This window comes from Lithobates pipiens, unplaced genomic scaffold (genome assembly GCF_037356315.1).
Source record: "Lithobates pipiens isolate NorthernLeopardFrog02 unplaced genomic scaffold, aLitPip1_a1.2 Scaffold_13, whole genome shotgun sequence".
Classification (NCBI taxonomy): Eukaryota; Metazoa; Chordata; class Amphibia; order Anura; family Ranidae; genus Lithobates; species Lithobates pipiens.
Window position 1 is genome coordinate 11,759,311 of NW_027507718.1, and position 12,436 is coordinate 11,771,746.

Here is a 12,436-nt window from a genome sequence, read left to right on the forward strand (position 1 = left end):
TGATCAGCTCAGTAGTCTACAATATAACCACAATTGTGATTACTGCTAAAATATCAACCAATGCTTTTCACTACACCTCCTTATACATATACTGTACATTAGATGTAGCGCAAAATAAACAAAACATTATTTAAACACTTCAATACCGGGCACTTACGCCCCCCTTCCTGCCCAAGCCAATTTTAAGCTTTCAGCGCTGTCGCACTTTGAATGACAATTGCATGGTCATGTTACACTGCACCCAAACAAATTTTTTACCATTTTGTTCCCACCAATAGAGCTTTCTTTTGGTGGTATTTTGATCACTGCTGGGGTTTTTATTTTTTGCGCAATAAATAAAGAGACCAAAAATGTAGAATTTTTTTTTTTACTTTGTTTTTGTTATAAAAGATTGTAAATAACTGGGTTTTCTCCTTCAATGATGGGCACTGATAAGGCAGGACTGATAATGAGCACTCGTAGGTGGCACTGATTGGCACTCAGTGGGCACTGACAGGTGGCATTGCTGGGCATCACTGATCTAGCAAGCATTCATAATGATGCCAGTCAGTATTTGTGGGCACCGATTGGCATATATTGGGCATGTTGTGGCATCCCTGGTGACCATGGGGGACATACCTGACCATCCACATGTTGGGGGGCTTCCCTGGTGGTCATCCACGGGGGGGGGGGGGGGGGGGGGGGGCTGCACTGATAAACAATCAGCGCAGACGCCCGTCAGGAGAGCAGCCTATCGTCTCTCCTCTACTCGTGTCTGTCAGACGCGAGTGAGGAAAAGCCGATCAACAGCTCTTCCCGTTTACATCGTAATCCGCTGCGATTGGACATGGCTGACCACGTGGTTAAGAGCCTCCATCTGAGGAGCTTTACCGAGATCGGTGTAGCAGTGTGTCAGACTGACACGCCGCACCACCGATAGCTACAATGCGTGCCCCCACGGGCGTGCGGAGGCAGTTATCCTGCTGGACGTCATATGACGCCCAGTCGGAATAACCACCGCCCGGCCATCATTCTGCTATAGGCTGGGAGGCAAGTGGTTAAAGACTGAATATTTACTATCACAAGTCCTCCACCAATATGTCATGCTCTTAATATTTCCTCTTGACATCTAAGAAATCCATCCAATTGTCACATGCAATCACCATGTGCGCATATAACACGCTCACCTTCTTTTATTGACCCCAATAATATGTTAAAAGGTCATAATACCCTTTTTGCCCCACCATGGGCTAATAGATCTCTGCTCTTCTTCCAGGTGCCATGTTGAAAACTTAACATCAGTCATGGCCAATGCATCCACATCTCCACAGTGATATTTCACCAATGTGGCTCCTGCTCCTATACACATTATGCTCCTATTGTGAGCCTTTTCAGTGTGATATGAGCACATGGTGAATGCATGTGACACCTGGATGGGATTTTAGAAGTCAAGAGGAAATGTTAAGAGCACGGCACATCGGTGAAGGACTTTATGGGCACATGTGATCTTATTTAAAGACGGAATGTTTGCTATTTTGTGTTTTGTTTAGATTGTGCTTCATCGAATGAGAAAAAAAAAAAAAAAAAAGATAGAATAAAAATAAAAGCAGCTTATAATCTGCATAGGTTCCCATTTTCAATATTTAATTTTTTCAGTTCAGAAAATATAGGAAATTCTTAAATAAAAAACATGAGAACTTACCAAAATACTGTGAAGGTTTGACAAATTGACAACTTCACACACAGTTTTTATCCGATCTATTAGTTTATAAAAATAAGTCACCATTTCTTCCTTTTTAATTATTTTTGCGTAGCGTGGAAATGTTGGTGGAAGTAAACGTTGGTTGACCAGAGGCTCAAATCCCATCATAATTGGATGATCTAAAAATGATAGCAGTTTGTTGGATTCAATATACAAAATGTATAAACTTCTCAATCCTAATTTCCCAATTATGAAAAGAAAAAAAAAATTATATATTTTTTTTTTCTCACAGGTGTGAAGAAATTCTGTAAAGTAGGTTTGGCTTTCAACTAGCATCAGTTCTTCTAGGTACACTTGCACAACGTTTTTGAAGGAACTCGGCAGGTAGCTGGAGGGCCACCAGTTTGAGACCCTTGCTCAAACCCTTCTGCCTTTTCTTGTAATCCCAGGCAGACCATGATGTTGAGATCACTTCCAGGACTCGTTCTTTACGCTGAAGATAGTTCTTAATGACACTGGCTATATATGTTGGAGGTCATTGTCCTGCTGCAGAATGCATTTGGGACCAATTACACCCCTCCCTGATGATATGGCATGGTGGATATACATCTGCCTGTATTTCTCAGAATTGAGGACATCATTGATCAGGGAACACTTAGGACTGTAGAAGCAGTGCTCAGCCAAGTTTGGGGCTGCATTTCTGCAAATGGAGGTGGGGATTCGGTCAGGATCAATGGTGTCCTCAATGCTGAGAAATACAAGCTGATATTTATCCATCATGCTGTACCATCAGGGAGGTGGTGATTGGACCGCAATATATTCTGCAGGAAGACAATGGCCCAAAACATACACCCAATGTCATTAAGAACTATCTTCAGTATAAGGAAGAACAAGGAGTCCTTGAAGTGATGTTTTGGCACCACAAAGCCCTGATCTCAAACATTGAGTTTGTCTAGGATTCCATGAAGAGAGAAGAATTTGAGGCATCCTACACACACAGTAGATCTGTGGTTAGTTCTTTAAGATGTCCAACAACCTACACACACAGTATACATACAGTAAAAGGGAAGAATCTAGCTGCCACTGTGGGCAATAACACCAATAAAAACACTTTGTATATGAAGCACAATGTGGTACACAAAACATTCCTATAAAATTAACAATGTGCCAGTGAAGAAAAATTATTAAAAACGTAAAGAAATTTTTTTTCACTCCCATATGCATAAAAATCTAGTTGAGGTATAAATGCAGTGGCATACATAACTATTCCGGTCTTGTATGTAAAGCTGTGTAAACAACTGCAGTTTAACAAAATGTACTTATCAGTGAATATAGTACTGGTCTCCATTGTATGTAGGCAATAGGTTGAATCCAGGGAGCTAATTGTTTGGGAAGGCAGAAAACAAAAAACACTTGAAGCAAATGTAACTGCCACTCAATATGTGAGAACTATTCATCGTTTCATATGCGTTGTAAACCAGCGCTACAAATTTTGTCAGTACATTATTCTGATGTATTAATAACCCAAATTCTGCCTACATAAAAGGATATTTAACTGCTTAAAAAAAATAAAAAATAGAGCACACACTAAGTGCAGTAGATTTAAAAGCTTTAATGTTAAAATCGAATGCAAATTGGTCACTTACAAAATTGAAATAGAAAGCATGTACTTAAAACTCCCAGCATGGGACACCTGTGTTCACGCTTGCAGTCCTGGATAGCAGTGCTGTCAGAGGGAGGAATAGCTGCAGCTGAAGGTTAGACCAGAACTCTGTACACAAGCACAGTGTGTTACAGGGGGTGCTCTTGGATGAGGTCACATGTGGGCGAAGCAGTGGGTGTAGCTACACATTTCAAAAGGACCACCTTTGTCAAGCCTGAGGTCCTCCAAAACCCATAGCCACGTCCATTGCTCTGGGGTGTTGTGCTGGGATCTTTGAGTACATGCATTTTCTATTTAAAAATGTAGTGAATGGCCAATTTCCATCTGTACATTAAAGCTTTTAACTCTACTGCGCTTAGTGTGCGCTCTTCTTGTTTGTATGTAATTTGTAGATTTCCTCAATCTTGCAAGGAGCAGCACCAAAGGCAGCAAAAAGGCGTTTTATTACTCTTGGATTCCAATGCCTGGACTAAAGCCGCTTACACGTGACCGGAATGTCGGCCAGCAAAATTGCGATGAGAGCTTTTCATCAGAAAATGCGACCGTGTGTATGCTCCATTGGAATTTAGCTTGCCGAATTCCCGCCAGCAAAAATTTGAGAGCATGTTCCGATCCTGTGTATGCAATTCTGACACAAAAACTCACGCATGCTCAGATTCAACTACAATATGGAAGCTATTGGCTACTGAGTATTGAACTTCTTTTCTAGTCCCATCGTACGTGTTGTAAGTCACCATGTTCTTGACGGTCGGAATTTGGTGTGACCGTGTCTATGCAAGACAGCTTGAGCGAAATCCCATCGGAATTCCGCCAGGAAAACCATCAGAGCTTTTTCCGACCAAAATTCGGATTGTGTACATAAGATTTGTGGTGTAATCAACTTATTGACATCAACTTATTTTTCTGATGGATTTGAACTTTTTTTTTTTATAGTTACAAATAATTTGAGTATGTGAAAAAGATTTTGCATTTTATTTAACTGCTTATTATCATTAGAAAAGCCTCTTGCTGACAACTGTGTAATGCAATACAAATGAGAACTACTCAAGGCGGGCCATCCTATTACTTCTATATTGAATGGTGTTGTAATTGTACTTTTCCCCATTATATTGTAAAGAGCTGTGCAAACTGTTGGGGCTATATAAATCCTGCATAATAAAAATAGCTCTGAACTTAACTGAGAAAGAATATACATTTGACCATGCTGTGCAAATACATTGTAGTAAAAAATGCTTTGTACCTTTGAGATATGCCTATAAGTCCTCAATATGCAAATAAGTTCCCCGGCAAACGCAACAACCAGAATAATTAGTTGTCAGCATATGAGTCATGGCTTCACTCTGGGGAAACGAAGGAAGGGAGTTATGTGAATTCTGGCATCTCAGCATCTCTAGAATGTAGTTTTCCTATTGGTGTTGAGGATCATATGCTTGTTATACCCACAGCACCATCTAGTTAAAGCAGATATTTTTGTCTCTAGGGAAGCAAGGGATGCCAGGTTTCATCTAATTCTGTATAACTCAGAGTGTTCGGCCCCTTTTACCCTGAGGCGGTTTTCAGGCATTTTAGCGCTTGAAATAGCGCCTGTAAACCACCTCCCATTAATTTCAGTGTGACTTATCACACTAGGGTGGTACGCTTGTGGGAGTTTAGGAGCGCTTTGAACCCCTTCTTTGGCTGCTAGCAGGGGTTAAAATCATCCTGCTAGTGGCCTTAAAGCTCTGTTAAAACGAGCTGCGCTTTAGCGCTAATGTACGGGTGGCCCCAGTGTGAAAGTTGCCTTCTTCAGTGAAATTAACAAGAGACAGGGAAGCCACACATACACGCTGCATATTTTAAGTTTTTAGCATCTTAGGAACTGTTTCAGCCATGTTGAATTTTGTTGAGGTCAGTCTAGCTACACTGCTTTCTGGAGTATTACAACGGTCTACCTAAACAAGCTGTTCAATTCAACTTAAGCAGCCCCTTATATCAAATAGTTTCAGATTAATACTGGAAAATCAGACTGTAAAGCGTGTAGCCATCTTTGCAAAGCAGCAACTTCTGCTCTAAAGCTAAGCCCTCTGAACTGTATATTAATGATGCAGAGAAGAGAACATACTGTTCACTATGGTCAATCTATAAAATTTCACATTCAACGTATTCTACAAAATAAAAATTGGGGTTGTGTTCTTTACATAGCGCTGTCACTTCGCACTAAATTGGCAAAATGGCAGACGCCTCAATTATATCATCCTTTAGAAATTACAAGTCATCCTCCAGAAGCAGGCATAGTTTAACTTGACAAATTGTACATTTGACATAAGCATTCTCACCGCCTTTTGTGGTATCGTTCTGAGCTTGGATGCCAAGTGAAAGTGAGTTTTGAATAGCAGAGAGGAGATCAGCAGCTTGGCTAATTAGCTTTGATGCTTCTACCACCGCACTTGTCTAGACAACAGGAATAATAAAAAAATAAAAATAAATGAATGTACACAATATTGCCACAGACCTAAAAACACAAATATAAACAGACTTACCTCTTTTTTGGTAAAAGCTATAAGGACAGTCAGTAGAATTCGGGTAAACTTTACTCTGCTAAATACTGCCAAGCATTGCTGGTGCTGGAAAAGCAAATACAAACAGAAGAATAAATGGAAAATATGTAAAATCGAGCACAGCATCCCAGGCAGAAATAAAAAAGGAACTTTAAAGTGATATTAGGGCAGATTTTTGTGAAAAAAAAAGAAGGGAAGAGGTAATACTTACCTGTTCTGTGCAAGTGCCTTACCTCCCCTTCTTGCAGTCTCCACCCAGTGCCGTTTGCTCCTCCCTCCTCCTGCTGAGTACTGGTAAGCCATGCCCCCCACACTCAAGCATTTGACTGACAGCAACAGGTGCCTATGCCTCCCACTGCGCTCAGTGTCTCCTGTGAAAGCAGGAAGTGAGAGAGTAGTACACTTCGATCCTCTGCTGTCAGAACCAGCCAGAAACTGGGTATCTTGACTACAAAGCCTTTGACTATAGTAGAGGCCCTGGCTAACAGGAAGGACTCTGATGACCAAGACCCTTAAAATCATAGGGCAACAGGATTCCAGATGCTGGTTCCTTCAAAAAGGTACAGGACCGCCCCCAAAGTGTCAAGAAACAGACATGTTGCGACTGCATAGTGGTAAGGCAACTAAGCCCCAGGTACGAAGCATTGCCTCAAGCACTTATGAAATCCAGAAAGCTGGTAGCTTGTTCTATAGCCAGAGATTACCAAAGTCACTGTAGGAGGGCAGTAGGAATAGACGTGAGATCAGATTTTTCAGCCTTGTGGAGCAGCAGAGGGAAGACGCTTCCTTGATGCTGAATGGCAGGAAAGGGAGCACAGAGACACTCAACCTAGGAGATGTCAGCACAAAGTTCCTCAGACTTAACCCCCCCATGGCTTAGAAACCATCAGAAACTTAATTTTAAAGGCATGGAAAGCACTCCAGGAAAAGAAGAAATGTAGAAATGTCTTGATTAAAATGGAGAAATTGCCCTGGGGGGCTTACAGTTTCCAAGCATCCTTCTGTATTCAGTAGGATAACAAAGGCAAAAGACTTCCCGTGTGTGCCCCAATGGACAAGTCAGTAAACCCTACCGAAGCCAGAACTTAACAAACGCATCATATACACACCTATTTATAGATTTGTATAATGCGTTCTTTTTTTAGTTTGAGCTGATGTACAGTTGTAAGTTCCCTGTCATTGTTCTAACAGTTGAAATCATGATCCTCTAGAGCTGAGGAACGAAGAAAGTATCTCTGATTTTTGACTTCTGACATTTGTCTTGGGAAATTGTAGTTTCATGATGCTCCAAGTCAGAGGTCTCCAAACTTTCAAAACAAAACGGGCCAGTTTACTGCCCTTTAAACTTTAGGGGGGCCAGATTTTGGCCAGTGGAAGTACAATTTATGCCCTGGTATAAGTGGGCATAAACCATGCCATAGGCTTGGGGCCAGTGGGAGTAAAAAAACATTACACCGGTGGTGTCAGTGGGAGAGAGAGTGCCTGTTATCAGTTTGGAGGAATAGTGCCCCAAGAGCTAGATTAAGGCAAAGGGCCACATCTGGCCCACGGGCCGTAGGTTAGAGACCCGTGCTCCAAGTTAAGAATAGTCTGGTTAGGGAGTATCCATTTCTGGAGCATTGCCATCACCGGAGGGGAGGGGGACAGCTGGCATGAGAGACAGCAGGCATAAAAGCAGAGAGCATAGGCATAGGCTCCTGGAAAGATGCATAAAAACGCCATCAGTGAGAAAGGGCCCTTATTCTAAGGAAAAGGCTGGAGGGGTGAGACACAGCCTGTGCCTAGCATAAATCTGCCCACACCATGTTATTGCCAGAAAAGCTAGGCTTGGCTTCAAATATTTATTTATATGACAATTTAAAACAGTTTATTGATCTTATTTTTAATCTGTATTCCAAAGGTTTCTTATTGATTTTTTTTATTTTGAATCCTGTAACTTGCACTAGAAGCTCCTCCTGCTTATGTTTCCTGCAGACAGGCTGGGAAAGATCTGGATCATGTGACAGCTGGATATCGATTAGGAAAAATGTACTTAAAGGTTTTTTGTATTAAAATAAATTACAGTATCATCATCCACACAATTCCCCTGACAATGTGTTCATCTTCTGCATCTTTGTTCAGACATTAAAATTAGCATCTACTTTATGAGCTGGAATGCTGCCTCAGATGAGTGTCCGTATATCCTAGTGGCTGTGCAGTTATTAGTTAGACCCCTTTTCACACTGGGGCATTTTTCAGACGCTTTTGGGCTAAAAATAGTGCTTGAAAAATGGCTCCCCTGCAGTCTCAGTGTGAAAGCCCAAGTGCTTTCACGCTGAGGCGATGCACTGGAAGGACGTTAAACTTCAAGCAGCATCTTTGGAGTGGAGAAGGAGAGGTGTATACACCGCTGCTAAACCGCCCCTAACCATTGAAATGAACGGGCAGCGCCGAACTGCCAGCAAAGCACTGCTGCAGTGGCACTTTGCGGGTCATTTTAACCCTTTCGGCCGCAAGCAGGTGTTAAAAGTGCTCCGCTAGCGGGCAAAAACAGCAGCAAAGACGACGGTAAAGCGCTGCTAAAAATAGCGCAAAAGTGAGTACACCCCTCACATATTTTATTATATCTCTTCACGTGACACTGAAGATACAACACTTCGCTACAATGTAAAGTAGTGAATGTACAGCTTTTATAACAGTGTAAATGTGCTGTCCCCTCAAAATAACTCAACACAGCCATTAATGCCTAAACCGCAGGAAACAAAAGTACACCCCTGAGTGAAAATGTCCAAATTGGGCCCAAAATGTCACTATTTTGTGTGGCAACCACTATTTTCCAGAACTGCCTTAACCCTCTTGGGCATGGAGTTCCCCAGAGCTTCACAGGTTGCCACTGGAGTCCTCTTCCACGCCTCCATGATGACATCACAGAGCTGGTGGATGTTTTAGACCTTGCACTCCTCCACCTTCCATTTGTGGCTGCCCCACAGATGCTCAATAGGGTTTAGGTCTGAAAGACATGCTTTGCCAGTCCATCACCTTTACCCTCAGCTTCTTTAGCCAGGCAGTGGTCGTCTCGGAGGTGTATTTGGGGTAGTTATGTTGCAAAACTGCCCTGCGGCCCAGTCTCCGAAGAGAGGGGGATCATGCTCTGCATTTCATGACACAACACCAGAAAATGCATAAAGAACCAAAAGAACATATCTAGAAATAGTTTTACCTCAAGCTCCACTTCTGGGTCTCTTGTCTCTCCTTGCCTTATTCTGGTACTCTGAAACAGGCAAGTTGCAGATTGATATTATTGCTACACAAAAGGCATTTTGAGGTTAGGCAACATGTAACAGAAACATGGATTTTTCGCCAAGAAAAACGTTATAGCCTACAAGAACGCAGTTGTAACAAGCACACTGACTAACCACAATTCAACTGTAGCTTTATATCCACACCCCTCCACGCAGTAATCTTGCCCCACACGCCGACTATAGGATTAAGATTCCAGCACAAAAATGTCATTGTGTTGCAGCTTTTTTTTACCTACCACTCAGGAAAATTGTATAAAAGGCATCAGAGGAAAGACATTTATATAATGCCACATTTTATACATGTACACAGCTAAGCAAAGAAAATGACAAGAATGGACTGTCATCTGATGTCTTTATTATTTTCCATGTCAAAAGTAGCACTTGGTTGTGAATGCCAAAATTAGAAGACTCTGCATATTTAAACATGAACCCAATTCTTCTTTAATAAGAAGTAATGGCAAAAGCAATGATTTTGAATATCTGCTTTGTGGATCTAAAAAAATACTAATGAGGTAAAATAAGGTCCTAGGTTTGTCAGTGGAAATACAGCTAAAATATTTTTGCTAATCATGAATATTATGAGGGAAAGTTAGAAGTGTCAGGATATTACTACTGCCCATATCCTAATAAGTGAATTCTCAATTTGTCCTGAAAACACAGAATTATGATGAAATCCCACCTTAGACAGTTGTCAAACAGGTGTCCACCAGAGGAGATTTCTCCTCTACCCTTTTGTTTAGGGGATGCCAAAATGTTAGATTTTCCTTCAGTTTCTTGTTCTGATGAGAGGAGTAGTACGGACACAGAGCCAAAATTTCACAGACAGCAATAGAACATTTGACAGATGTTCTAACCCATCCTGACCATATCCCAAACTAGGAATAAAGGGTCCCACTTTAATAGTATATTAGCATTTAGAAGAATTCTCACCATAAAAACATTTATGTTTCTTCAGTCTCATAAAGGACAAAGTGCATGTAGCACTACCTCTCCCATCCTCTGGAACTCCCTGCCCCAGTATATCTGATCAGCCCCTACCCTGTCCACCTTTAGGAGATCCCTGAAAACTCATTTATTCAGGGATGCCTATCCCACACCCACATCAAATCATTCTCTGCAGCTAATACCTTTTGTACCATACCCTCCCTTTAGAATGTAAGCTCTACGAGCAGGGTCCCCCTGTACCTTTTGTATTGAACTGTACCGCAATTGTGTTGCCCCCCCCCCCTATACATTGTAAAGCACTGTGTAAACTTTTGGCGCTATATAAATCCTGCATAATAATAATAAAGTAGCATATTGTCCCTTATTTATAGGTGGTGTGGATGCTGAGCTAGCATGTTCATAAGCATGCCCCCCACTACTTTGATCCCGCTGCTGCTTGGTACAAACAGCTAATGAGTTTTGATTGACAGCTCTTGTCCATGGCACCAGACATTGGCCAAAACAAATCGCTGTCACTAGGCCCCTCTATGATGAGAAGGAAAGTCAGGAGAATGCCAGGGGAAAAAAAAAAACACACACACACACAAAGATAAATGAGCTCCCTGCAGAAAAGGGCAAAAAAAAAAAAAAAAAAAGCTCTGCTTGAACTACCCAATAGTGATGCCCACAAAATGGCAATTACAATCTAACACAACATTTGTAATGCCAGCATATGGTGCCTCCAAGTTGAATTCATGCATGTCAAACATACCTTTACTCTCCTCTGTAAGTCATCTTCAACATCTTTTAACATTCCTAAAGATGCAATTCCAGAGTCAATGGTGTGGAAAGAAATTTTTGTGCATATAGTACATAATATATATATATGCATCACCTGTAACTCTGAGATCTGTCACACTGTTGGCCATTTTAAATCCATATGTCATAGACTGGAAGTCTTCCTAAAAGATAAAAAAGATTTACAGAACTTGTGAAGTTCCTTCATGATACACTGACTATTTGGCTCAAAGATGATGTACCTCTTCAAATACAGCAGCCTTGTTCACTTTCTCTCTGGCAATATCACATATCTTGAGGATTCCTAGTGCAAATGCTTTCATAGCTGGGTCTTCTATGAGATCCGGATTATGAACATAAAGGCAAGTGAAAACTGTCTGTGCCAATGAATGACCTTCTAACCAGGTAATCTGCAAAAATAAAAAATGTTTGCACTTCATTTAAAGCTGAACTCGAAACATACTTTAATTTAAATATAATGCACAGTAGCCACATATTATAAAAAAAACAATTTGTATGAATTAAATGCATTTTACAATGCCAGGTAATACTGTGCAACTGTAGCAGTAACATCATAAATGGGCTGATCATAGCATATGCAGACAGCAGCGCTGTAGGCAGGACACCCCGGGTCAAACCACTACAGGCTGCTTTCAGAAAACTACATTGGGGGGGCAGATACAAAACCAGTCATCGTTCACAAGGACAGACAATGATAGCTGGTCTGTGTTCTAGGTAACGCTAGCACAAAGACAATTTAAAGAGTCCTTTTGTTGGACAAATGTCAAAACACAATATAAAAAAAAAAAATGCACATTTTGTGCAATAAAAATAAAATAAAACACACAATAAAAAAAAAACCACCACCATCATTAGGTCAATGTATGCTCCAGCACTCACTAAAAATGAAAGCATCACTTTTTAAATAGGACGACCCTTTAGGTTTCATTCACACTATTAATGCAAACATTAACAAAACATGTGTATTAAAATCATTTCACCTAAAGTACTGAAATTAAAACTCACCAAACAACAGAAACAAGTGTCCATAATTCCTATCAGTTCAGGCCATGATAAATCTTTAATTTTAATGGTACCATCCTTTAAAAATAAGAAAAAGAAAAGCTTTAACACAATGGTGATAGTGGTTCATTCATAGTAAAAAATAAACCAACAGGTTAGAGCTCAGTCTTAAACAAATTCATAATTTTCCTTCAACTCCAATAACAAAATCAGAAAACACAATACATGTAATTCTGTAAATAATTGTTACAGAGCTGTAACTAACCTTTATTGCTTGTTCAAAGTTTAAAATCTTGCGATTAACCTGATTGCCAATCATTCCAGCATCCATTTTAGGATCCATCATCTCAATAGCTGACATAGCCTCAAACAGGCCAAAGCTGAAAGTCCAATAAAAAAAATAAAGGAGATTGAAAAAACTGTCACCGGTCACAATTTTTAACAGAGCCTTAAAGAGGAAGTAAACCCTGGGTTTACTTCCTCTTTCATTCCCTGCAAAGGTAAAGCCTAATGGACTACTATGCATCGC

At 40.7% G+C, this 12,436-nt stretch overlaps 1 protein-coding gene across 4 annotated transcripts in view; it reads right to left on the minus strand.

The window, feature by feature from the left end:
• Positions 1-12,436, minus strand: part of NAA35 (N-alpha-acetyltransferase 35, NatC auxiliary subunit) — a 114,828-nt gene that overhangs the window by 38,147 nt on the left and 64,245 nt on the right. For all 4 annotated transcript variants that reach the window (XR_013272138.1, XM_077474838.1, XM_077474840.1 and 1 more), the window contains 9 exons: positions 12,173-12,287; positions 11,911-11,985; positions 11,127-11,294; positions 10,982-11,048; positions 10,859-10,902; positions 9,081-9,131; positions 5,864-5,947; positions 5,660-5,774; positions 1,682-1,860 (listed from right to left, as the gene is read on the minus strand). Coding sequence is in view for 3 of the 4 variants with exons in the window: in XM_077474838.1 (XP_077330964.1) it covers positions 1,682-1,860; positions 5,660-5,774; positions 5,864-5,947; positions 9,081-9,131; positions 10,859-10,902; positions 10,982-11,048; positions 11,127-11,294; positions 11,911-11,985; positions 12,173-12,287 (898 nt within the window). In the remaining variant the exon portion in view is untranslated. The remainder of the gene's footprint in view (positions 1-1,681; positions 1,861-5,659; positions 5,775-5,863; positions 5,948-9,080; positions 9,132-10,858; positions 10,903-10,981; positions 11,049-11,126; positions 11,295-11,910; positions 11,986-12,172; positions 12,288-12,436) is intronic.